The sequence below is a fragment of the Miniopterus natalensis genome, chromosome 9 (assembly GCF_054644295.1).
Source record: "Miniopterus natalensis isolate mMinNat1 chromosome 9, mMinNat1.hap1, whole genome shotgun sequence".
Classification (NCBI taxonomy): Eukaryota; Metazoa; Chordata; class Mammalia; order Chiroptera; family Miniopteridae; genus Miniopterus; species Miniopterus natalensis.
In genome coordinates this window covers 28,565,201-28,592,234 of record NC_142089.1, presented here as the reverse complement: position 1 = coordinate 28,592,234, position 27,034 = coordinate 28,565,201, and the positions used below count along the sequence as shown (strand labels likewise).

General features: G+C 48.0%; 2 protein-coding genes across 4 annotated transcripts in view; both read left to right on the top strand.

Annotated features, from left to right (window-relative positions):
• AGBL4 (AGBL carboxypeptidase 4) overlaps positions 1–27,034 on the top strand; it is a 692,884-nt gene that overhangs the window by 521,420 nt on the left and 144,430 nt on the right. The gene's annotated exons all lie outside the window — the stretch shown is intronic.
• BEND5 (BEN domain containing 5) overlaps positions 19,224–27,034 on the top strand; it is a 44,672-nt gene continuing 36,861 nt past the window's right edge. Inside the window, exon 1 of one of the 3 annotated variants that reach the window (XM_087820419.1) lies at positions 19,224–19,496. In XM_087820419.1, the coding sequence (XP_087676545.1) occupies positions 19,271–19,496 (226 nt within the window). In that variant the 5' untranslated portion in view covers positions 19,224–19,270. Of the gene's footprint in view, positions 19,497–20,002; positions 20,088–27,034 lie in introns of those variants that run through there. The other 2 variants (XM_087820418.1, XM_016215921.2) reach the window with 2 other exon arrangements.

The window sequence follows — 27,034 nt, the reverse complement described above, 5'->3', positions numbered from 1 at the left end:
TGCAATAACCTGAATTTGCCTTTTGAAAGAAACCCAAGTAATCCTTTTGAAGGAGAATGCTCACTGAGACCTGCTTAGGTGCCATCTCTGAGGAGACTTTCCCAGCCCCTGCCCGGGTGGCACTTTTCACTCAGCGCTGTCACTGCATGTGTATTCTCCGCTAGACAAGGAGCACTATAGGGCCAGGAGCACCTCTGGCTGTTTTCTGCATTTCCAGCCCTGGCCTGGTGCCTGCAGGTGTCTAGGAAGGTTTGCTGAGGGAATGGATGGATATTTGGGTGGGTATTTGGGTGGCATCACTGCAAGGAAGGAACTCAAGAGGGAGGGACTCTTTCCCCTCCCCAACCAGCCTGGAGCCCGTTAATTTCTGGGTAGCAAAGAGCCCAGCCAGCCCTGAAATGTAAATGACGCTTCCACTCCAGGATCTAGTACCTGAAACAGAGAACAAACCCAGAGCTGCCTGGGGTCCTGCTAGGGCTGGGGACGAAGAGGACAGCATCTGAAGCACACGTTTCCACTCAGACTTGGATCTCACTTCATCTTGTATGATAATTCTGAAATCATAGCGTCAGCATTTTCTCCAGTGTGACCCTCAAGACCCTGTCCCCCAGGCGCCTAGAGCCCAACCCTGCAGGAAGCCTTCCCCAGTCAGGCAGCCCATCCCGGTGGTGCTGAGTCCATACCAGCTCCTCTTTCCCACCTGATGCTCTGTCCCTCCCTTGCTTATCCAATGCTGCCTCTCATTGTCAGCTCACGGATGGTCAGCGTGGGGAGATGCATGTGGGCCAATGCACCGAGTGCAGGCTCTGGGCTCAGAAGACTTGGGTATAAATCCCAGCTGGACCAATGAATACCTGTAGGACCTTGGGAGCATTACTTAACCACTCACTCGGAGGCAGTAAATGAGAATAAAGCTTCCCTCTTAAGATTGTTGGGAGGTATGCAGGAACCCTGATAATGGGAGGCCTTGTCCACCAAGCTAGCAAGCTCAGGCCTTACCCAGCAAACCGTGGGGCGGGGTTTCTCATCTGAAAATCATGGGATCAAATGTGCTCTTAGAGAGAATACTCTGGCAATGGCACAGAGAATGGATTGGTGAAGAGGCACTAGAGGGGAGAAATCAGGCAGGAGACTTTGCAGGAAGAGCAGGGGATGGGGATGGGGCGCTGCAGGCAGGGGAAGTGTGGAGTTGCATGATAATAGCCTCAAAAAAGGAGATAATCAGAAATAACAAGAAGAGCTAATGTTCATGAGCTCCTACCCTGGGCCAGGGATTATGCTAGTACTTTGCAGGGGTTCTTTCATTGAATCTTGTTAATAACCAGAGGTTTTTAATCCTCATTTTACAGATGAGGGAACTGAAACATTAAGAGGTTAAGTCAGTTACCCAGGGTGGCATAGTAAGTAAGAAAACTGGGATTCGAGCTCAGATGCCTCACTCCAGAGCCTTAATGCCTAATCGCCAGACTAGCTCGCAACCAAAGCGGAGATTGGAGAACCAGTGAGAAGGTCTACCTGGCAGGACCTGTCGAAAGACTGGCTGCAGGGAGTAAGGAAGAGGGTAGAGCCTAGGATGACTCTCAGAGTGCTTTCCTGAGAAGCTCCCGGGAGGCAATACCAGAATTTTACCCCAATTTTGTCTTAACTCCATCCAGAGCACTTTCTCTTTCACAGCCTCAAACATTTCACCTGAGAGCTTGATGTTCACAGAACAGAAAGGCTAAAGTAGAGATTGGTACTTTCCCAAGAATTTCACAATTCTTTTGGTTAAGCCCAATATACCATGACTAGCTTTCTTTAAGAGGTTAAGGGTGTGTGCTTCTTTACAGAGGGATTTAGTATCAATTACAGAGAAAAAAATTGACAAGAAAATGCATTTCATAGTTTTGCTTCATTGGTGCCAAACCAAATGTAAAGGATTTCAAGTACGTTTGGAAGTAGAAGTAGGGGAAGGGCAGAACGTCCACAGTAGCCAGGGGGAGACTGGGGAGAGCTTGAGCTCCTTCCTCATGTATCTCTTCCCAAGGCTGTTCTGTGTCAGGCTGACACTGGGGAGCAGAGCTAGGTAACAGCCCCTGCCTGGATATCTCTAATCAAAGTGTCAGATGGACCAATAGGTGCGCCTTCAAAGGGCTATAGGAGGGGGCTATATGAGAGAAGAGGAAATGTGCCCTACACACAGGAGGAGAAGCTCTGTCTCAGTCTTGGCAAAGGGCAGAGCCAGGCCACGTTACCTGGGCACATTACTTAACCTGACTGAGCTTCCTTGTTGTCCTTGGAACAGTGGCGTAATCAAGGCCATTTTGATCTCCTCTTTCCTCTCCTATATTTAAGGACTGTCACACTAGGTTGGGACTGAGGTCCTGGAGCCTTGGGTTGGAACAGGTTAAGTATGCGGACTGTAGAGCTCGATGCTGAGGGTGAGAGCCAGTGTCTGAGGTGGGAGTGAAACAGAGGCAAAGAGTCTCACCCTGGATCCCACCTGAAGGGGCCAGGTAGAGAGGTGAGTCCAGGTGTGAGGTGAGAGGGTAGACCTGAGTCCACAGTCCCTGAGTTGGAATGGCACGTAGAGCCCAGGACAGGTAGAGCCTCTGGGGGACACTTGCAGTCACTGCTCTGGGTGCAGAGGGTTTTGTTGAGAGTGCTGAGTTGTCCCAGTGCTGTTAAGATAATGAAGTGACATAGTACATGTGAAGCACCTAGCTGCCTGGCACACAGGACACTCTCTGTGTTAATCAGGGAATTGCTTTCCTTTCCCATCAAAATGTACCAAGAGCGTCCGATGTACCAGGTCCTGTGGTGGGCACTGAGGGGACAGGAATGATTAGGACACAGTTCCTGTCCTCCCGAAGCCCAGACTTCTGGGGATGCAGACTCCTAAATAAGATAGCCCAATCGAAAGTTCCACGTGGCATGATGTGGGGATGCCCAGGGGTGGGACAGGTGAGGAGGCAGCACCCCAACCTAAGAGTTCTAGGAAAGCTCCCTGGAAGAGAGAATGGCTAACGTGAATCTTGAAGGTTAAGAAAGAGTTAATTAGGCAGAGATTGGTGAGAAATTCATTCTGGGAATGGGCACAGTTTCAACATACGCGCGTTAGAGCACGGTGTACTCAGTGTGCATCAGTGGGATGCGGGAAAGGCAGGAGGCACAGCGAGAGAGGAGGCAGGGCTCTGCTGGATCTGTACACTAAGGAACCTGGACTCCATCCTGAAGGTGGTGGGAAGCTACTGAAGGGTTTTAGGAGAGCAACCTGGCCAGCTTTGTGCTTTAAATAGCTCACTCTGTCTGATGGGGGAGAGTGTATTAGAGAGGGCCAGCTGGAGGCCAGGGGAAATATTTAGTTTGACGTTTCTGAGTCAAAGTTGAGTTATGCTTTGGAAAAATTAATTAGGGAAGATTCAGAAATGGGAACAGGGCTTTTGCATCTAGATATGAATTGTTAACATTTGTACTGCTACACATAGTAAGCTGAATTCCCAGTCTCTGTGCTATATAAGGTGCTCTAGGGGGCATAATACCTCTAAGGGCCCTTCCAGCTTTGACTCTTTAAGACTCAATGATTCTATTTCCCTTCTTAGGGTGTTTATGTTATTGACCCCCTAGGAGGATCTATGCTTTGGGTTTTGCCTTCCTTGTATTAGAGGGGGTTGCCCTGAAGGCTTGCCATTACCTTACCTGTTCTTGTGGAAGATTCTGTATTTATCATATGGTTGGATAGTGTCAGGATCTGTGTCAAGATCAGGGCTCATTACGTGGCTTATATCAGGATGCAGTCTGTGGCCAAGATTGCTGCTCAGTCTGTGGTTATGGAACTGAGAAATTGTCCACTCGAGGTCTTTGAAATCAGGCCTTTGGGCTCACAACTGTAGTGCATGCTCCACTTAGCTGATTTGCCAAACTGCTAACAGGTTCTGGGCCCCTGCACTCGAGGACTCTTCTAGCCCTAGCTGTGCCCAACTTTGTGCATTTGGGAGCTGGAAGGAAAATGAGTATCTGGATCCCCACAGCCTCCAGTGCTTCCCTCCAAGACAGCACTAACACACGTATGAGAGCGGCCTGGTTCATGACCACGAGCTCCCTGAGGAAGGGAGCGCCACCCGGCTCAGCTGTCTCCATGGATTCATTATCCTGCTCATTTTAATTTAGGGATTTCCTCATGGCAGGTGCTGTTCTGGGTGTGGGAGACATAGAAGCAAGCAAACCACACACAGCCTCTGCCTCCGTGCAGGTTATTATCTCTCCAGGGATGAGAACATAGGGGCTGTGATGGGAGAGAAGGCGTGTAGGGTGCTGCTGGAACAGGTAGCAGGGGGCCTGACCAAGGGTGGGGTTGGGGAAAGTCTTCTGAGGAATTAATGCGTAACCTGAGGCCTTACTTAAACTTAATGTGTAAGTAATTGGCCAAATGAAGGGTATTGGGGGAACATATTATAATTAGGGGAGCAGCTTGTGAGAAGACCTGGAAGTAAGAGAGTCGGCCCGTTGAAGGAATCACCAGGAGGCCAGTGTGATCCTTCTGATGGAGCTGTTCTTTCTATATCTTAACTATAGCAGTGATCACACAAATCTGCACATGTGGTAAAATTGCATAGAACTAAGTACACACACAAATGAGTACACGTAAAACTGGTGGAATTATAAATAAGGTCAATGGATTGTATCAGTGTCCATTTTGTCCATTTTCTGGGCGTGAACATTACACTCTGGTACGCAGATGTTACCACTGAGGGAGCTGGGGAAGGAGCACCTAAGACCTCTCTGGATTGTTTCTCACAGCTGTATGTGAGTCTACAATTCTGTCCAAATATAAAGTTAAAAGCAGGGGGAGTGAGGAAGACCAGGTGTTGGCCGGTTTGGCTGAAGCAGAGACTGAAGGAATATGCGGCGTGAGCTGAGCCCAGAGGTGGGAGAGGACAGACCGCCCCGGCATTAAATCATGCGGGTCTTTACCTGAGGATGGGCGAGAGGCCTTGGGCAAGGCTTACTGAAGGAGTAACGTGGCCAGATTTGCGCCTGGAGAAGATGGCTCAGTTTGGAGAATGCGTGGGGCAGGGTAAGCAGAGAAATACGAATTAAAGTGGAACATAGTGGATAAGAAGGGACATAGGTAGATTTGAGAGAGATCGATGGAGCCTGAATGGACAGGAGTTGATAACCGAGAGGGAAGCGGGCAGGAGTCGAGAAGAACTCACAGGCTGTGTCTGACATGATCACTGGCGGGTGATGGTGCTCATTACTGAAACAGAGAACATTTGAGAAGAAACAGACTTGGGGAGAAAGGTTTGCCGAGATGGGTTTGGAATATTTGAGATGCCATTTAGACCGCAGAGCCCAGATGTCTAGTAAACAGCTGTATGCATTTTCGTTGGGAGCGCGGGCCAGAAGGCTGCGCTGTGTGCACGGGTGCCCAGAATAAGGAGGCCGGGGTTCTAGGGCAAAACCCTGAAGAAACTGACTCGAAATGCGGGTCAGAGAGGAGGAGCCCACCACAGAGGCAAGACTGTCCAACAGCTGGGGGGGGGGGGGTCAAGACTGCTGAAGGCAAAGGAGAAACGTTTCTGAAAGATGGCAAGGCCAGCAGTGTGGAGGCTGCCGAGACCGAATGAAGGAAAGTGCCCTGCATTCGGGAGGTCCTTGGTCACCTCGGAGAGCAGGCTCAGGACGGCCAAGGGCGGCCAGTGATGGGGCTAAGGAACACGTGGGGGGCGAGTGACGCTGACGGGAGCTGTGCGCTGTGCTTTCTTTCCAATAGTTTTGCTTGTGAAGAGGGGAGAGGAGGGGGTAACTAAGAGTGAGGCAGGGGTGAGCGAGGGCTTCGAGGCTGGGAAAGACTTGAGCATGTGTAAGTGCAGATGTGAAGGGGCCTCCCAGAGGGAGAGGGTGAAGATCCAGTGCCTGGCACCCATCGGGCAGGCGCTCTGTGAACACTGATGCTTTCTGAAACTAATGAGCAGGGGGAGCTTCTATGGGGACGGTCTCTGGGTCTGTCACACCCCACTGACTATTTTAAAAATGTTGCTGTGCTTCCCCTTTCAAGAACAGCTGGGCCATTAAGAACTGTAAGAAAACCCCTTTCAAACTCCCTAGAGAAGGTTCAGTTTCAGGTCTGAACCAAGGTGCTTCCTCTCTAAGGGCCAGGGGGAGCTGAATTGGCCCCTCCCAGGACAGTACCTAACTGGCTCCCAGCATGAGGTCAGAGCAGGAGCACACAACAAACTTTCCACTGTGGCTTCCTACCCAGCGAGCCCAGGGTGCCCACCCACTCCTAGGGAGTCAGCATGACTTGGGGCAGGAGGCATGCGCTCTGACTGATGACTTCGTATCCACTTTGAAAGGCAGCGTGGCTGACTGGATAACCTAAACAGCTTCAAGGGGGATGCTTGGAGACAATAATCTCTCATATTTAATTCAGGCACCTTCTATGTTAGTTGTTTCCCCCTTACGTGCTGCTACTGGATTGAAAAGCTGCTTAACTTTCTTGTTTATACAGTGGGCAGCAGTTCATGTGTTGTTGTGAGGAGGAAAATGAGAGAACAGAAGTAGAAGAGCCAGCATATATTAGATTCTTAATAAATCCACATTTCCTCCCTCTTCTTGCCAGGAGTCCAATTTCCTTTTCTCAGCAAGTGCCCAAGACTGGAGTCTGAGGGCCAAGGGACTGGACTCAGAGAGAGAAGAGTGCCTCGTGTCTCAGGAAGCACCTGATGTGGCTACACCTCAGAATGATGCCATCTGTCCTTTGGGCAGGTTTTTGTTCTTCTTATTTGGGGAACCCTGTTGCAAGAGAGCGTTAGATTTAATATGTAAGATGAAGATGCAGACTAAATGATCAATTGAAGGTGGGGAGAGTTTGTGAGATAAATATTCTTCATGTGATAAAAAGGATCCTTTGCTTTAGCACGAAGTCTTTTTAAATATGTGCTCCCCTGGTGCAATTAAGCATTTGTTTACAGATCATTAATTATCTGGCAGAGAGGCTTGGCTGGAAGGATTATGGCCGAGAGACACAGCTGGAGAGTTGAGAGCTTGTGCCAAGTGAGAATCCATCAGAACCAGAGATAGTAAAGCTCAAAAATGATTGTGTAAATTGCGACAGAAAGGAAATCAGTTTCCAAGACTTGAGCGTGCAGGCACTCCGAGACCTCTGGCTAGGCTGGATGGTGAGTGGTGGACCATCTACCGAGTCAGGAGGGGCAGGAGGTGAAAGGGGGGAGGAGGTGTGGCTGAGGGTAGAAGGGAAGTTCAGTATGGGACATTTTCAGTCGGAGGCGCCTGTGGGATAGCAAGGTGGCGAAGAGAGTCTAGAAGACAGATAAATATCAGCACATGCTCCAGCAGTGCTTAAACATTTCTAGTTTCCCAAAAACTCCAACACCAGGTCACACTTCTCTGCCTCTGCACACACTGGCCCTCTAGCCCAAATGCTTCTAGCTGTCCTTGAGGTGTCAGCTCCTGCTCCCTCAGGCAGACCCCAGGCTGGCTGTTCATTTCCTGGACAAACTATCTGCACTTACGCATACCTCCATCACACAGAGGTTTACAAGAAGCCTTCCTGGTTTAACCGAGATCACATAATTATAATTGAATAAATGTAAGGCCCAACTCAGGGAACTCAATAAATGTTATTCCACTTCTGTGATAACTCTTGCATTTGCTCCTTCACATGCCTCCCCAGTTGTATTAGTTTCCAAGGGCTGCTGTAACCAACTTCCATAAACTGGGTGGCTTAAAACAACAGAAATGTATTTATTCTCTCACTGTTCTAGAGGCTGAAGTCCAAAAGTGTCAGCGGAGCCATGCTCCCTCTGAGACTCTGGGTAGAATCCATCTTCACCTCTTGCTAGTTTCTGGTGGTGGCTGTCTATCCTTTGGTGTTCTTAGCTTACAGCTGCATCACTCCAGCCTCTGCCTCTATAGACGCATAGCATTATACCTGTGTCTCTATCTTCACATGATATTTTTCAGTGATTGACTATAAACCTGTATTTTCAATGCTTTGTGTATACCAGCACCCACTGTGCACAAAGATCTATGCTAGATTCCCCCTGTATGCTCTCTCATTTAATTGTGTCAAATACCCTGTGAGGTAGGTCTCCCTGCCCCACAGAGAAGGAAACCAGCTTCAGAGAGGCCACGTGACCTGCTCGGGTCTGCACAGCGAATGGGCTGTGCAGCTGGGCCTTGGCATCAGGTCTGTCTGATTTCAAAGCTCAGATCACTGACTACACTCTGCTGCCTTTTCTTTCATCTTTATTTCAGTCCAGCCTTTGGGGAATCCAGACTCCCTCAAATACACTTAAGGCAACCCCCAAAACAGATTGGGTCCACGCTTTCTCCAGAGTGTTAGAGAATCAACAGCACCCCTGGATGTGGGGGTGGGGAGTAGAGGGTGAGGACAGAGGGGCCAGCATGGAAATGGCAATAGGATGGGAGAGACTCAAAGGGAAGGTCTCACCTGAGGCGACAGAATTGGGAGGGCCTCTCACTACCTCCTCCCAACCAAGAGAGGCTTTTCTCAGGGCTAACCCTTGAAAATGAGGAATTCCGTGTTCCTCCGGGACTAGGTCAGCGAATGCCAGGGGCGTGGATGAGATCACCTTGCACTGAGGGCTTCCACCTGTAATCAGGAGGAAGCCTGGCGCGGAGGGCGGAGAAGAGGCCTGACGGAAGCGGAGTCCCAGTGCTGACTTGGCCAGAGACAAACGCTGTGACTTTGGGTAAATCATTGACGCTCTGTGCTGTTTCATCATCTCTAGAACGAGAGGTTTGGGCTGGAAGTTCTCTGAAATCACTATTCTTGGTTTCCTCCTTCTACAGACTCTGTTTCCGTTTTATAACTCTATTTTAAGGTGTTTATTACATTGCCAAGAAAAGAGAAAAAACCTTAAGGATGAAATTTCTCTATGCCAAGGAACAGTTTTTTGGTTTTTTTTTATGTTACCTTTTTTTTTTTTTTTTGCAGGCATAGCTCTGCTTTGCTTCCTCCGTGTCTGTCTTTAGTAAGTAGCCCTCGCAAGTTTTCTCAATGGCAACAAGCACTCCCTGGCATGCCCCTTTCTTTTCTTAATGCCAAAGATAAGGATTTGCTCAGAAAGTTAAAACCATGTGGACAGTGCTTGCCTGGCTCCTATTCTAGTGAATCTGTTCTGAGTCCTTGCTGTGACCTGTCCAAACAGAGAGGTGGGAGGGAAAAGCGTGCATCGGTCCAGCCTGTTTGGCTTGGGGCAGTGTCACAAACCCTTTGCCAAGTGTAAGCATGGTGACTTCACTCTGCTTCCAGCTTAGGGAAAGTGCAGGCCCGAGTGAAGGTTTCCAGGCGGACTCTCTTTTCCTTGGACGTTGAGCATCTCAAGTGGAAAAATGTGCCTTGTTGTTTGTACAGTTGAGTTGTGCCTGCACCTGGGGAGTGGTTAGAGTCAGAGGGATAGAGAGTTTTGAACATTTCATCTTTCAGGGTCACAGCAGCAGAGAAAGGTTGGCTTGGGGAAAAGAATGTTCCTCTTGCCAAGAGTCCATGTCCCAGCTGTCTCCTAAGCTGCTGAGTCTGGCTGCCAGAGAAGCACAGAGTCCTTCCTGATGACTGGAGTTATCGATAATTGTTTTCATATCTCAACAGCAAATTTACTCTGTAAGTTTATTGTGTATGTTCCCTTCCCCACCTTTCATGAGTCTTCTCTGCATCTTGTTTCCTAAGGAACTAGGGGACAGGCTTTGAATTTTCCATTCAGGTACCTCTTACTCCACCCAAACCGCAGCTGGTGCTATCAGAGTGTCAGCGGGGGAAAAAGCACAGCCTCCCAGGTTTTACGTGGCGTTCGTGATGGGACTTAAGGTACCTCTTGATTGACAAGCAATATGCCAGGGACCACTGGAAATTGCGTGGACTTCACACCAGCTTAGCATCCAGGGCATGACTTGGACTCTCGCTCTCCCTCTCTGAATCTCCGTCGATGCACCTGTGAAATGAGGGTAACAATACTTACTTTCCAAGCAGCTGGCACTAACCGGGACAGAGTAGGGAGTTCAATACATTTTAATCCTCTCATCTCTTTCTCGTGTTTACAGATATTATCTCATTTACTCCTCTCAACAATCCTGAAAGATATTTAGTGTCTCACTTTATAGATAAGAAAACTCAGTCTGTCTGATTCTCTGCTGTATCCCAAATATTAAGCAGAGCTTGTGGCACAAAATAAGCGCTCAACAAATAGTTCACTAGTGACTGACTGAATGAATGAATGAATGAATGAATGAGGGGTTAAGAATCTTGCCTAAATTTTCACAGCTAATATCCCTGACGAGTTAAGGCCTAAAGCAGGGCATCACAGAAAAATTCAAACAAAGAGACAAAAAAAGAGCCCAGAAATGGGAACAGAAAGGCATAACATAACTCATCCTTTTTCATGATTGAGAACACTATTTCACAATTCCAAAGGCGTGTTTTAAATATACAAATCTGAACATAATTTTAAAGGCAGGCAATAAAACCCCAAACTCAAGTCCCAAAACTCCATAAATAAGACTACAGATCTTACCAAGGCCCCAGCTTTCTTAAACAAGGCTCACGGCCCAGTGTCGGCCAGGAAGGATGGTGGGTGGCACCTCTGTAGCGACGCTGCCCAGCATGCAGGGACGGGGGAGACACTTCACACAGAGATGACTGCCCCTGTCTTGGGCACCCATCTTGTTCAGTACCCTGTGACCTCCTGAAAGGAAAAGATAACTGAAACTTTCTCAGAAGACGAGAATGAAAATGACAACTGATGGTTCTGGAACCTGCTGTGTGAGAGGCATTGCGCTTGCCAGGCACTTTACCTGCATAGTCGGTTAGACCCCGTGAGGACCTTATGAAACTCTGCTTGACAGCTGAAAAACCTGAGAGTCACAGATTTGCCCAAGCACCCACAGGACCTTGGTGATGGAGCAGTAACTGAACCCGATTCTGAGTCCAGAGCCTCTGTACTTTTCCATTCATATTGCCTGTATCCTGTTCTGTGCCACGCTACCTCTCCAGACTGGGCCGCAGAGCCAGAGCAGACCTGTGATCAGAGACCCTCTGACGGCCGAGCTGGGCGGCAGGATGCGTGAGCAGGGCGGGGCGGGGTCCTGGCCAAGGACCCACTCTGCCTTCCAGTTGAGTTCAACTTCTCCCCAGACCCTTCATCCAGAGCCTCACCTACCCTGTGTGCCTTGCTCCTGTGCATCCTATGTTTTAGAAAAAAAATGCCTCACCCTTAACTGATGATCCCTTTTCCCTCTATTCTTGCTATTTCTTTTCCATGATAATAAAGGTATGCCTGATAGTAAAGAAGGGGAGGTAGTTCTGAAATTCTGCACTCCAATTAGCCTACCACCAGAACTAAAGGAATATTTGAAAAAGAACCACCAACAGGAAATGTGTTGTATATTGTATATACGAGTCATTTTTCCATCATAATATAAAAACTTGGAGGTCAAGGACTTTTTTTTTTTGGTTAGCATAATAAGCTGCCCTATTGTGTTATTAAATAAAGAAACTGATTTTGAGTAAATAAAAGAAAACCTTCTTTATACTGTGTATTTATATACTCCACCCACCGCAACATAGGATGAAAATATCAATGTATTCCAGGGTGCTTTTTGAGGTAGTGCCTGCCAGGGTCTCGCCTGGACCAATCAGGGTGGCCTGGACATTTGTAGAGAGCCAGCATATGACCCTTTGAGGATGAATGCTCCAGCATCTCCCTGCCCTTTCAAGTAGGGCACCAATCACCCTTACTGAGGCGAGAGTCAGACCCAGAGGGAACCAGAATCAGGTAGAGAAGTCCAGGATTGGGTCTCTGGAGTCAACTAGCCTGAGTTGGAATCCTGGCTCCACCATTTACTCCTGTGTGACCTTGGACAAGTTTCCTACCATCCCTATGCCTGGGGTTCCTCAACTTTATAATGAGGCTAACACTAAAGTACCTACCACCTGGGATGGCTGAGAGGATTAAATGAGAAATGTCCATAAGGCCTGGCATGAGGTGAGCATCCCACAGGGTTCACTGCTAGTTCTCCTGTTTGTATTCCTCCCAGTGAGAGCAGGGTAAGAACAGGGAGGGGGTTGACACTGCACAGAGGTGTCTCTCGCTGCAGCTCTCTGATGCTCTTTTGTTCTGGCTCAGAGGAGACTTCGCCCAGACCACCTGTAACAGGTGATCCCCAACAGGTTCTAGCTCTCTGGCCACTAACGGTCGGTTTAAGACTAGAAATCCGCTTGAGCAGTTAGAAACCTCAGAGTGCTCAAAAAGTTCAAAGTGTCAGGAGTAAGGAGGACATGATTTAGGAAACTCCGGGCAATGTGGTCAAATCATCAGTATTCACAGAATCATTTGCTATTCAAGCCAGGGGTGTTAGAATGATAGATGTTGGACTTTCACATAAGCTCCAGTTCTCACATATCTAGATGGAGACTCGAACCTTTGGGGAAAAGGGAACAGCGCAGGGTTAATTCCCACAGTCAGTTCAGCTGCATGTTGCCTCAGGAGACTCTGAGGTAAGGCCTGTATCCACATAGCCCTCGAAACCCAGGCTTTGGATCAAGAAGCCGAGGTTTAGGTCTTCTCCTCGTGACTGGTAACAACCTGTCACCTCTCTAAGTCTCAGTTCCCTCATCAGAAAAGTAGAGAGAATAGTACCAACCTCATGAAGTGTTTTGAAAAGATTAAAGGAACTAATATGTAAAGCAACCAGTACAGCTCCTATCACGGAAATCAGTAACTGTTAGTTCCATTTTCATTTATTTTCTCTGATTTTGCACTGAGTTTATGGTGTGGATAGGAGACAGTCTTAAGAAAGCCAGAGTTGTTTATGGTTTACTGTGTGCCTCTAAGATGACTTAACTCTCTGAATGAATCCTCTCTTTTGTGCCTCTGACCTAGAATGTCAAGCTCAGAGTTATGAAGCAAAAGCCTAAGAGTGAATGAGAATGTGGGGTGCACTCTGACCCTGTGAAGACCTGTAAGAGGTAGACATTCTGAGCCATGGGGTGCTAGAGATGAGCAGAGGCGGTAACCAAAAAGTTTGTAAGTGGTCTTGAAGGTAGGTTGATTGCTGTGTTACCTCCCAAGTAATGCTGAAATCATTAGAAGACTAAGCTGAGGCAGCCATCTCCCTAACTGTGTAGGGGATTGGAGAGTCAACAAGGTCCAGCCAACAGCAAGGTAAAAAGGAAGTCTAGCCTTGTAAGCCGAGGTGGAATCACCATCCTGTTTCTGGGAGTATCATGAGCTGTGTCAGTGAGGTTTCTGATACTATTATATTATTGGTATTAGTATATAACAATGGGTGACTGTCAACTGGACTGTTTTTCTACTGTGTGCATTTTTCTATAATTATTTCTATTTTGTACTCTTGATATTCAGAAAAACATTTTGGAAATGTCAATCTATCTAGTGGTGCTAGATGAAAACTACAAAAGGGACTTTGATTGGTTTGGGGGCCAGGTTGTGAAAGCCAGACATGGTGAGGATGGGGAAAGAGATACACTCACAGGCAGAAAGTGAGACACAAAAGCTGTTGGGACACCTCTCCCTCCTCAACTCTGGTGGCTTTTCTCTCTTCCAAGGTCTACGTTTCAGACAGGCACTCATTCAACAAGCGTTTGTTTGGAGTCTCCCATTGCCAGGCAAAATGCTAGGATACAACAGTGAGAAAAACAGGTAAGATCTCTTTTCCAGTGGAGTTTTAGATCTAGAGGCAAAAAACAGACAATAATACAATAACTATATAGTACATACCATATAAACTCCATGAACAGCGGTATAAGGAGCTGTAGAAATATGTGCGGGGAACCTGAGCTAGCAAGTTTAGGTGAGGCCAGTAGCCTCAGAGGCTCTTAAGCATGTAAGATCTGAAAGTTTCTTTGATGACCGTGACCTCTGCCCACAGGCTCTCATTTAAAGCATGCTGGGGTGTTTGTTGGATAATTATCAGTGTTGTTCAGCTCATTATATTCGATTTGATTCAATGAATATTTATTGGGCACAGTACTCGCAGCATAGGTATAAGGGTTCTCCTAATAATAAATATAACAATAATCATATAACAACAATAATGACAACTGTCATTATTGAGGACTCACCATGTGTTAGGTCCTGTGCCAAGCATTTTACATGGATTATCTTATTTAACTCTCATTACAACCCTATGAAGTTGTATGTATTAAGATTCCTATGAAGAAAGTGAGGCTTGGAAAGATTAAGAAACTTGTCCATGGCCACAAACTTAGTAAGGATAGGCCTTACTAATTGGTACAGGATTTGGATCCAGGGCCTAAGATTACAATATATTGTCTTCTTTTCACATTAGTATGTCATATTTGAACTGAAGAAACTGTACTTCAGAGACATTTCAGAGCCCTGAAATGTATTTTCCCTGAAAATAATAATATCCATGCCATGTTGAGCATTTCCAATATGACTAGCATGTTACCTTAAAATCTTCCAACTCAGAGATGCTCAACAGAGGGGAGTATTTTTTAAGCTCGGTGATCCTGATACACAGAGAGGGTCAAAAATCGCTGCCCAGATTCTTACAACACCTTCAGAAGATATTTTTCTATAGCCTCATTTTACAGGTTAGAAAACTGAGGCTCAAGGGGGTGAACTGTCTTGCCTGAAGTCACAGCAAAGATGAGGCAGTCAGGTTTGAACCCCTGATCTACGTCCAAAGCCCACATTCCTTTAGCCCTCCACGCTGTCACCTGAATAACAAGTTGGCATTCCCTCTAACTCCAGGTGATGTTCACTGACCTCTGAGTCTGTATTCAACATGCAACTTCTCTCTTTCCTCCCTTCCTCCCCTCTTGCCCCTTTCTTCCCCTGACCCAAACCCCACAACCAGACTCAGCCATACTTTATGATCAGGGGTTCACATGGATTCACTGGGTTGATGCCTCAGCTTTGGGGTGATAGCACCCAGCTCAGGGCAATGCCCACCACCAGCCTCCCAACAGTTCCTGATCCTCCTAACCATGTATCAACAGTTCTTCCTTAAATTAGCCCAAGAAGATAGCCGTGCTGAGATTATTGCACAGCAAGCTACTTTGCTGGGCAAAAATTTTTAAAATAAATTAAGAAATTTAAAAGCAAATGCTTGAAAAGTCAAATTAAATATCACAGGGAGAAAAAAGCAAAATCATGAAAAAATCTGGTCAATCATTAGCAGAAAGGCTGAAAAGACACGCTCCAATTGCTTTAAAAATGCACAGAACCCAGGTCTCCTTAAAATAGTTTTGCAAAGTACATCGAGAATTCCATGCAGTAATATGAAACACAAGGCCCGCTGCTGCCACTGAACATGCTTCAGCTGGCTGAACTGAAGGGGCTTGACATTAACCCAAGGCTCTGCAGAACTCGACAGGAAAGCACAGTGGAGATGCAGTTGCAAAGCTGCCCCAGATGTGTACATTTTCTGGTCCATTAAAATAACTTGGATGAGAGGCAAAGCACATTTGGCCCACAGAAAGAGGGAGTTAGGGGAGGGCCAAGGAGAGGACAATCAGCCTCACCATAGGCCTCCACCCCCCAGTCTTGCTCCCCTCTAAACCTTCCACCGCATGGCTTCTAGTCTAAATATCTAAAATGCAAATATGGCCCCAAGCCTTCCAGGACTCCCCAGAGCCAAACTGCTTTGCCATAAGCCTCAGTTTCCCTAACTCTGTTGTGGGGTTGAGAACTACTTCAAGGGTTCAGTGTGAACTTAATCGAGATCATATATACTTGGTGCCTGGCATGCAAGGCTTATAGTACACTTTAGAGGAGAAGTAGATGCCATAATTATCATCACTGAACCCGGGTACTATGAGGAGAGACAGGTGAAGGACATGAAGATGTCTGGGCGGAAGACAGACAGATCCTAAGGATAGGGGATCTCAAGTTTTCCCGCATCTGAAGGGCTGGCATGAAATTCTTGGTAGTGAACCTGGCTAGTCTGGCAGCTACAAGGTGTAAGATTCTGCCTCGGTGTAAGTAAGAAAGGCCTTTGCGACAGTCGGTCAGTAGTTTCCCAGTTAAGGGGTGGTAGTAAACTTCCTGACGTTAGAACTGTGTAAGAGGAACCTAGATGACCATCTGGCAGGGATATTGAAGAGGGGATTCAGCCATGATTTGCTTGAACGTGACATTTTTAACCACCTCTGAAATCTGTACTTTTGAACTGTCTTTACTTGCCAATGAATGAATCATCCACATCTTGAGTTTCTGGTATGTGTAAAGCCTGGATCAAAGAGATACTCTGATGGTTTTCACTAGGGCAGAGGAAGCACTTAGTAGGTTCTCCAAGGTATATTAAAAGACTGACTGTGGGAGTCACCCAGAAAGCAGAAACTCTGGGTGTCTTTTGGTTGCTCTGAGACTGCCCAAGGGTGTCTCTTTGAGTGTCCTGAGCCTGTCATTCCTCCCCTAGAATCCATTCTGTGCACCTACATAAGACATATTTGAGTTCTGTGTTTATGCTGTTGGCATTCGTTTCATTGTTCTGTTCTTCTTTCTGGGTTCTTGGGAAATGGAACTCCCCCTTATGAAAATTATTTACACTGACTCAGGTGGGGAATTTGTTTGAACTTGAGGGTGCAGTGTTATTTCTTACATTCATGAATGTGTCTGTTTTATAAAGAGTGGAATCTGTGTTCTGCCCTTTGGTCACTGGGAATGAGAAAGACAGAGCTGGGATTCAGCTCCAACGCTGACAAGAAGGGACAGAGTTTCAGAGAAAAACATGCAGAAGGTTTGCTATCCGTGCTCTCTGTGTCTTTCTTTAATGAACTTGTTCTATAAGCATTTACTCCCCAGCCCTGTGCAAGGAACCCGGGATGTTGAAGTTACTCAGCTTTTTTGTCATCCTTCAAAGAGCTCGTTCTAATGAGAGAAGATAAAAGGCTCTGGGACAAGATGGTAGGAAGAGACGGCCTGTGCTTGAGGAGTTAGTTGGTGGTTAAAGAAGGCTGCGCAGCAGAGATGGCCTTTGAGCTGGTCTTCAAGGGAAGTTGAGGTCACTGTGCACTCCAGGAGGAAATACTTCCCAGGATGCAGGCAGAGCAAACACAAAGGCTTGGGGCCTCATAAAACATGCTATCTCAGGAAATGTGAAATAGTTTAATGTGTCTGCAGTGCACTGTGTCCAGGAAGGTGGTAAGGAGATGAGACTGGTAACATATTTTGGGGTCACCCTCATTTGGATGGGATAGGCAGTCAGCCATGGTGCTACTTGAAATTATTTTGCAAGCATAGTTTGGAGCTTCATGGACTTTCATTAAATATGGCCAACTCTGTGTGATCAGTCTTGTAAATTATCAGAAGTCTTGCCATACATTACTTCCCCTTGATGCCCATAGGAATGTATTATTAAAATCTCACTTAAGATCAGTCCAAGGAAATCATAATTATGAAGAGAATATGCTGGAACAATGGAGTGACCACAGTTTGTGGGCAACCTAGGACCAGTGTCTGCAACAGGACAACTCATGGTCATGTCTGACTGTCACTGCATATATATCAAGGCTTGGTTTAAGGGAACTTGGCCTGACCTGTACCTTTGGATCTGGGAGGTGTGTGTTGATGGAGTTCATCTGTATAATGTATTCCCCAAATCACAGTAAAATAATTTGGGGGGGTTGGTTTATCTATGTCATCATTAGTGTAGCTAATCTGAAATGTGACCACAGTGCTTTTAAAAGAGTGATATTTCATGCTTTCTGATTATAAAGGCATACCTGCTTACTGTGAAAATAAATATAAATCTGTAAATGTAAAACACAAAGGAAAACAGTCACCCACCACTATTACAACACAACATTGTGGTGCATTTGAGGACAGGGAAGTGTGTTATTGATATAGTGACCTAATTTGAATCCAACACTCAAGTTCTCATATACTAATACTTGAAGGAACCCGGGTGTCTGTCCTATCTTTTCATCTCTTATACTAGCACCTATTCCAGAATCCAGCATGTAGTACATATCCAGTGAATATTGGTTGTTGGAATAAATGAATGAATGACTGGATGGCTGGGTGAATGTGGATTTTTATTTATTATTCTTCACCCAAAATTCACTGAATTTTGGGACCAAGTGCCCGTTCTGACCTGGGCACCACTTACATCTGGGGATATAAGTAGCCATATGTGATACAAAGCCCACCCTCTCAAAGGCATCAGTGTGAGGGTGCTGACCCCCTTTGATGTGAGATGGGGTTCCTGTGAATGTGGAGCCCAGTCACCCTCTTTCAGCTGGTGTTCATGGCCTGACTGGGAAGACCCCAAACCCTCCAGGATCTCTTCTGCCTGTGATCTTAGGCACAGACCAAAGACTGCTACTCCAGAGTCCCATTCCTGAACTTTTCCAGGTGCCCTAGAAATGCCCAGCTAGCCCTGTCTTGCCTTCCTCAGAACACGTCTCCACTTCCCACTCCATTCGGTCTGGTTCCAGCTGGGAGGCGGGAGTGGTTGTGGAGGGTGCTCCGCAGGGGCGCCGCTGCTGCTGGGCGGAGAGCAGCCCTCCGCGGACCTTCCACCGCTCAGCCAGCTGGTCCAGCTGGGAATCCCAGATCAGCCCTGTACTGAGCAGGACTAGTTTGGCAGCTCTGGGGGAACATTTCTAGGGGACTGATCCTCTCCACAGCAGGAGCTGGCAGTTTTGCAAAAAAGAAAAAAAAAAAAAAAGCCAACTATAGGGGCTGAGAGGAGTAGCTAAACTGATTTGAAACACTCCAAAATTCTGCTCGCTTGTAAGTGCAAGTTTACAGTTGGGGACCCAAACAAGATTGCCCCCCCCCATGCATTCTCTCACACTCCCTGCTCTCCTTTCCAATGAGGTTTTTTGTTGCAATGCAATTTGTTTTGCAGTGCGATCGTTGAAGCAATATAATCCTGCCCAGACGCGACTTTCAGTCAGTGCATTCTTTTCAGCAATGCTATTGTTGCTATTATTATTATTGTTATTATTATTATTGCAGTTCAGTGCCTGCCCTTTCCCCTGGAAACGCGCTCCGGCTGTGATTGCTCGGGTCTGACTTTGCGAGTGGCGGTGCGCTTCCAAACCCCCTGTCCGCCCCCCGCCCCCCTTCCCCTCCCTCTCTTTTCCGCGCCCAGGCCAGAGCAGCCGATTGGCAGAGCGGTGCTTCCAGGAACAATAACAGTGGGGGACCCCGGGCCCGGGGAGCCGCCCCCGCCCCGGCCCGGCCGCTCGGCTCGCGCCCCGCCGGGTCCCCACCTCCGCGCCGCCCCGCGCCCGCCCCCGGCGCCCATCATGTACGCCTTTGTGCGGTTCCTGGAGGACAACGTCTGCTACGCGCTGCCCGTGTCGTGCGTGCGCGACTTCAGCCCCCGCTCGCGCCTGGATTTTGACAACCAGAAGGTGTACGCCGTGTACCGGGGCCCGGAGGAGCTGGGCGCCGGGCCCGAGAGCCCCCCGCGCGCCCCCCGGGACTGGGGTGCGCTGCTGCTCCACAAGGCCCAGATCCTGGCGCTGGCAGGTGAGCGGACGGGCGGGCGGGGTGGCGGGACCCGGGGGCCGGGCGCCGGGCGGAGGGGGCCGGGGTGAGCCGCAGCCTGCTCAGGCCTCCTCCCCCGCCCCCTAGGCTTTTCTTTGGGGGACCGGGTGTCTCTAAAAGGCCAGACCAGTTAAAAATACCGGATGGTCCCCTTTGTCTTCCCCGCCTCCGGACACTCCCGCGCTGTCAGTCTGTCTTCATCTGCCTTTCGTGTCTTTCCCCCTTTCTGTTCTGTGCTCCTGGCTCTTCACTGTCCCTGTCTCTCCCTGCCCGTTTGTGCCTTCGTGTCCCCGCCTCACACCTGCCCTTTGCCTCTCACCCAGCTCCTCCTCTCTCTGCTCCTCGGTCTCCTCAAGTTTTCTAGCTGTCTGTCTCTCTCCCTTTAAGGCCCTTGGTGCCTCCAGCGAGTGAGGAAGCAAGGCGGATATTGTCAGACTCTTCTAGGTGGGAGCCCCTCTTCACAGAGGGAAGCTATGACATCTTTGTCCCATCCGGGCCATCATTGGACAGGATGAGGAGGCCTTGATCCCTGGGCACCACTCTCCCCGGCCTCTCCCTGGCCAGGTGGTGGAGGTAAGAAGGTAGTGGCCCTCAGCATCCCTGAGCATCCCTCAGCCTCCACACCCCTTTTGAATCTCCCAAAAGGCTCCCTGATGAGAGCCCAGGACCAGGAAAGCATTTCTAGATCAGGATAAGATGGGGACCTCCCAGTCCTGCTTCCCCAGCGCCCTGAAAAATAGACAAGGCAGGTGGTCTCATTCCCATTTGCAAATAAGGATACTGAGGTTCAGTAGTGATAGGACCAGAAACTGCCCCTTCAACCTCCTACACCAAATTCTTTCTGCCCTGCGGAGCACCTTTCCCTTTGTAAAGAGGAGGCAGTGGGCCCTCTTCCCCAGCTAGTTTTAAGAGCCCTGGGTATAGACGGGAGAGGAAAAGGGAAGTATCAAGGGAAGTATCACTTCCATTTTGGGGTCCAGACTTTTAGCTGCTGCTGGTAAGGAGGGTGTACCTTAGAGTGGGCAGACCTCAATATAGTTTTGAGACCTTTCCTATATTTCCCAACTTCCTTTGCCTTCTCACATTTAACCTAATAGACGAATCCAGCATATGTCATATGTAAATTTGGCAGATAAGGAAACTGTGGCTCAAACAGAGAAGTGACTTGCCCAGGGTCCCATGGCAAATTAGCAGTAGATTGGAGCTCTGGCTCATGGGTTGTTCCTTCCCACCACCTCCTGTTGCCTCTGGAAAGGAGGTTTGCAGGGGCTGAGGAGTGGAAGCAGAACTGGGAACTAATTGGTACCTGGGGCCCTTTTGACAGACTGTCTCCTCACCATCTCCCCGACAAACCTGGGGCACAAGGGTGTAGATCCACTCACAACACCTGGGGACACGGGCCAGAAAAGCAGAATGAGGGGAAGTATGTAGAGAAGGGAAACCTTTGTGGCTGATTAGGTTTTATTTTATCTGTTTACTTGCTTTTAATTACCTGAGGGAAAAGATTAGGAGTTAATTCCCCAAGAGTATAAACCTGAGGAAGTTGTAACTAGGTTGTAACCTTAGCTTCCCGTTGGCTAAGAGAAAAGAAAGCTTGCTTCTTGCTGATTGCATTAGACTCCTAGATCTGTAAGGGCCTTGGGAGAGGGGAAGTGATGTGGGTCAGGAGTCGGTGCTGTGTGTGCGTGTTAGTGTGCAGTAGCTGTTTTCCTTTGTTAGAGTGTTCATTCATCCACTTATTCACTCAGCAAACACAAACACTGCGTGGCTCTTCAAGCACTGCTCAGAGGCTGCTTAGGCCAATGGCAGCCCCACAGACTCTGATTTTAAAAATCAATGGAAGTCCACATAAGTAAAACACATGTAGTTATTGGTCTGAGGACCATAAATCGTGAATCTATAAACAATTCATCCTCCGAGTTGAAACGCTGGTAAATCTCTGGGGTTATTTAAAAAAACCTAGGCAAGACCTGGGAATTGGCAGAACAGTAGATCCAGAGAAGCAGGGCTCCAGTTTGAGCAAAGTGAGTTGCAAAGCTCTTTCCCCCCACCTCTCTTCAGGTTTTTGGGGGGTATGAGAAAGGAAAAAAGAAACAAACCAACAACTTGAGGTTGGTGGACCACATTTTGAATTCCAATCTTGCTTAATTTTTAAGTGGGAGTTGCTGCCTGGCTGCAGACCTGATGGGAAGGGCCAGGGTGGGTTTGGGATTCATTTATCCAGGAAAAACTCTCCTTTTTCCTGTGACTTGAAACCCCATCTTGACTTGAATGTGGTGGCTCTGAGAGCTGTTTGCAGTGTCATCATCTTAAGGAGCTCGTGTTCTGCCATCTCCTAGATGTAAATACCACTGTGTTGTGGCACCAAACGAGAAGGTAAGCCCTCAAGGGGCAGCAGAGCCGCTCTATGTTTGTGAATTAGCTGAGTAATTACACCCTGTCTGGCACCACAGTGGTTTCAGAGGCAGTTCCGGGGCCACTGTATGGCTTTTGGTGAGAAGTGTATTATTTTACTGGTTTTGGCCCAGGCCAGCCCTGAGCCACCTGCAGGCATACCTCTTCTAGTTCAGGAAATGTGAAAGCCAGCTGCCGTGGAACTCCACATTTTTCCGGCTTATAGTAGTTTACGCCGTGGTTTTAGTGTGTGTCAGACCCTAGGGTCTAGCCCTTTTCTTGCCAAGTCACGATTTCAGTTCAGGGGAAAAGAACAAGCCCACCTTTATTGGCAGTCTTGCCATATGCCTATGCATTATCTGTTAGTTCTCCCTGTGACCCTATAGGTAGAGATTGCTATTGTTATTATTTCCATTTTAGAGATGAGGACACTGAGGCTCAGAGACTTGCCTGTAGCCTGCAGTTAATAAATGACCAAGGCAGACTGGGAACCCAGGTCTCCCAGTGCCAGGCCCCCATTGAACACTCACCTTTGTAAAGTAGCCAATGTTCCCATCAGCCACACAGGAGGCTTGAAACGAATGAAAGGAAACTGAAGAACTCTCCATGAAGCTTACAGTTCACTACAGGTTTCAAGCCAGAGGACAGTGTTAGATTCTGAGTTTTCAAGCCATTCTGCTCTTCCTCTCCTCTTACCCGCCTCCTACCTGCAGTGCCCACACGCCAGCCCCCGCCCCCCTTCAGTTGTCATTTTCCTGAGGAAATCTCAAAGGAGCTCCATTCTCCATGGAGGGTCCACGTAACTTAAGACTTGGCTTACCTTTGGACTGTGGTCTCTTCTGGCTCACTCTTATTTATTTGCCGAACAGGTTGTGAAAGTGAGAGCTACCTATTTGGAGAGCTCACCGTTACCTAGCTGCAATCCAGCCTGCTAAGGGGCTCATGGTATTGAATTTTGTGTTCTTTGCGGGGCCAAAACTGGTTTCTCTAGACCCAGACTCTTGAAAGCCTGTGCCATTCTATCCAGGCGCCTCTGCTGTGTTGTTACTATTTGGGTGTGCTACATTCCTTTTGTTGTGCCCCCTTGTCCCTTCCTGCGTGCCAGGCCCAGGGCTCTACTAAGCAGACGCACCAGTGCACCAGCATGTCTGGGTATTGGGACTGAAATGAGAGCGTGACCGAGGGGAAACAAGAGCTAACTTTTCCGCCCTGCTTTGTAGGGTTTCTGTCGGGGACAGAGGGATGAAGAAGAAATGGGCATGACCCGCAGGAAGTGTGTAGTCAGAGGGCTGGACGCAAAAGCTACAGAGGTAGAGCCAGACACTGGGGGAGTGTGGAGAAGGGACCAGTTCTCAGTGGGCTTTGCAGTTTGTCTTTCAGTCTTTCCTTCCCAGCTCCACTGCCTGCACTCAGGCCTGCCTCAGCTCTCACTCATCTAAACCAGTGCAGCAATTCACTGCTCTCCTTAGAGCCTCTGCAGTTCCCTGTTGTCTACTGAGAAAAGCTTCAGCTTCTTGGCCTGGCCTTCACAGCACCCAGCCCCACCTCACTTCTCCAGCCCTACCCACCCAGATGATCGGTATTTTGTGCCACCTTGAGAACATACCCTCAGGCACTCCTTTGAGCCAACCAGGACAGATTAATTATGGTCTGACACCGGGCCTCTGCCCACAGAGCTCACCTTCCAGTGGGGAAGGCAGACATGTGACATGTTTCTGGCCCACAAAGCTGAGGGCTGTGATAGAGGAGTGGACAAAATACATTGCTCAGGGGTGTTCCCTGTTCTACCCTCTGCCCCAAGGAGGCTCTCCCTCCTCCTCAGAGCTCTCCTTTCACTTTGCTTGTTCCTTGCTTTTGGATCTTAGCATTTTGTGTCTTGTCTTGGTTAGCCCTGAATGTGCCTGTGTTCCAGACAGTGAACTCCTCCAGGACTGAGGCCTGCCTGCCCTGTCTCTGTGTCATCAGTGCCCGGCACCTAGTCCACACCAGCCAGCCCATATGGAAAAGGAGTTTTAGGAAGCCAGGTGCATTTTGTATGCTTGGGGAGAGGAAGTAGGGGGCATAGGAACCTCTGTACCAGCAACTTATTTTTGAGAACAGAAACTTGCAGTGGGATTTTCAGGTTTCATTCAACTTTGTTCATCTGGAAAACGTCAACATTCTTTATCACTCCCTTGACTAGAAGAAACCCCATGCTTGGGGGAAACAGCTTCCAAAGCCACGTTCTTCTTGCTTTGATCGTTTTAGTTCATTCAGGGCTCAGGTCCCAGCTTGGCATCGTTGGTCCAAATAGATCACTTGCTCCAGAAACACTTTGGAACATCTATGAAGTTAGCAGCAAAGCCAGGGCCGAGCCGATTTCATATGCAGAGATTGTTGCATGTCATCAGTGGGAGACTGCCAACAAAGGGATTTATTTCTTTTTTAAAAAAGCGAGTGAAAACTTTTAATTTAGGTTTTGACATGTTCTACTGATGTATGTTGGAGCAAATACTGGAACTTGCCTGCTGTCATCCGTTGCAGATTCTGCTGAGATGTTAACCATTGGAGGTTTGGTCTGATGTGATTTGTCTTGTTCAGAAACCGCATACTTGTTACCATTAGACAATGTGTGTTACCCAGCACTTCAGAGCTCTGGTTCAGGGGGAAAAAAGAAAAATGCCCCAGGCAAGCTGAGGTCTTGCTCATTTTTTGTGGATGTTGTTATTTAAGAGCACACCAGTTATTTATTTTTATAGACACACCAGAAAAGTGGAATTCAAATTTAGATATTTGACTCCAAGATTAATTCTCTTTCCACTGTACCTACCCTCTTTGTCTTATAAGCTCCTCAGAGAGAGAGAGAGAGAGAAGTGTGTACTCTTCATTTTAAAATGCTGACCAGGAAAGCATAGGTACCCTGAAGAGGATTTCTCTGGCGCATTAGGTTCTGCAGATACTGAGTTATACTCGGTGGTCACCCTTGTACTGGAGGGAAATGCAGGAGGAGAAAGAGCCATTGGTTTTCACCTGCAAGGATTAACTTACTAAACATTTATGAAGTACTCACCAGGTTCCTGGTTCAATGCTGGGAGTTTGCACGTCCTCTGTCTACACCCTTGTAAGGTGGGTCTTCTCGTTAGCCCTGGCGAAGAGAGCTGTTCAAACAAGTGTTGAGTGGGTGCTGTAGGTGCCAGGCAGTGGGCCAGGTCTTCCCATATGGCAAGGCTGTGGAGAAGCGTGAGCCCGTTCAGTCAAAGGGATGGAACCTAAACCAAGGTGGCAATGGCCGTGATGGACCTGATGTATTAAGAAGGCGAATCCATGGGACTTGGGAGCTGACTGGTTGTGGCTGATGTGTGTGCTGATGAGGTAGTAATTTGGGCTCCCCTCCCTCCGTGGGGAACTCTAGAAGAGGAGTCAGTTAGAAGGGAAGGTGATGGGTTTGTTTGGAGACATGTTGAATCTTAGGGACCCACAGGACATCTGGGCACAAACTCTAGGAGAGCACTCGGCCTTCGGGCTGAGGTTCAGGACGGCACTGTGAAACTGAGCTGAAGATCCGATGTGGAAGCTGTTAGCCACGGGCAGGTGGGGTCCCAGTGGAGAGGGTGCAGAGAGAGAAGCATGCAGGCAGAGCTCTTCAGAGCACCAGCCTTTAAGAGCTCAGCGAAGAAGAGCTCAGAGAAGGTGACAGGGAAGGAGTAGCCACAGAGAATCAGGTGATAAACAGGACAGATGGGTGTCTCAGGAATAAAATGAGAAGGGAGGTCTTTGGGTCCTAGATCTAGGCTTCTTTTTGTTTCTTTTAACTACATAACTACTTTTTCCTCAGAATTCACTGGCGAGACATAGGATAAGATAGCTACATATCTAAGCAAGAGAATAAAAGATTTGCATGGCACAATATTTTGTGAGTTTTTAATGTTTGAGCTTTGCCCCAGGAGAGGAAGGGTCAGAACTGCTCTTTGGGACCAGAAAGCAGAGTTAGGACCAGAGAATGGAACTCATAGGGATTGGTGGAAGCAATGTAGTAACAGCAGAGAAAAAGCAGATGGGCTGTGGAAAGGGAGTCCGGCATGGTGATGAGCTCCCTGTCACCAGAGGTGGCAAGCAGGGCAGGAATATCCTGGAATAGAACCCTGGCCTGTGAGAGAATTTGATTATATGACCTTTAGTCACTTCCTTAAGTGTCAAGGAGGAAGTGTTAGAGAGCCGAAATAAGGTAGGCTATGAAGTCAGACAATCTGGGTTCAAATCAGGACTTTGCTACTTATAAGCTGTGTGACCTTAGGGAAATTACTTCACTTCTCTGAGTTCCAGGTGCTCCCCTTTAACATGGAGATAGAAGTCACCTTGCCCACAATGTTATTTAGCAAAGTAATATGGAAAAGTGTCTGGCACATAGGAGGTACTCATTAAACACAGACAGCTGTTAAGGACCACAGTGGCTCAGAGTTGCTGAGAGAACAGCTTGCTTAGTCACGGGTACCACCTTTGTGGAAAGGAGTGATCTGGAGGAACAAGCACAGGTAAGTAGCAGACAAGCTTCAGATTTAACTTTCACGTGTTTTCACGAGAGGCATGTTTTGACCCTCTGTGCCTCCGTTTGTGCTGGTGCTACTTATTACCATGGCAACAGCCTGGTGAAGCACGTGATGGTCGCTAGAAAAACGAGCGAGCAGGATGAGGTTCCCAGTTTTGTCCATGGCCCAGCCCTAAGCCAAGGTCAGAGGCAGGGGGAGTGAGAGCGAGGTAGCCTACTAAAACCTGTGCAGCGTTTCCTCCTTCCCCGTCTGCATGGCCTCAGCAGGACATTCCTTCTTCAGGCGGCCCACCTGGAGGAATTCAGTCACTTGCTCTTACCCTGCACTGCACAGAAAAGGAAGAGACCGGGAAGTCCCTGCGGCTGCCGGTGGTCACACAGCTGGAAGGGCCTGTTGAGGTTCTATTCTAGTCCTTAGGTCTTACAGAAGAGAACACCGAGAGGTGATGGGTCGCCCAGAGGTAGAGCCAGGCCTCAAACCAGTGTCTCCTGGTTTCTTTCTGCCGCATCACAGCAGAGAACTCTTCTTTTGTTGTCTTGACTGGATACAGTCCTTGAAACTTGAGGATTTTGTCTGCCTTGGATTTTATAAAAGCAACAT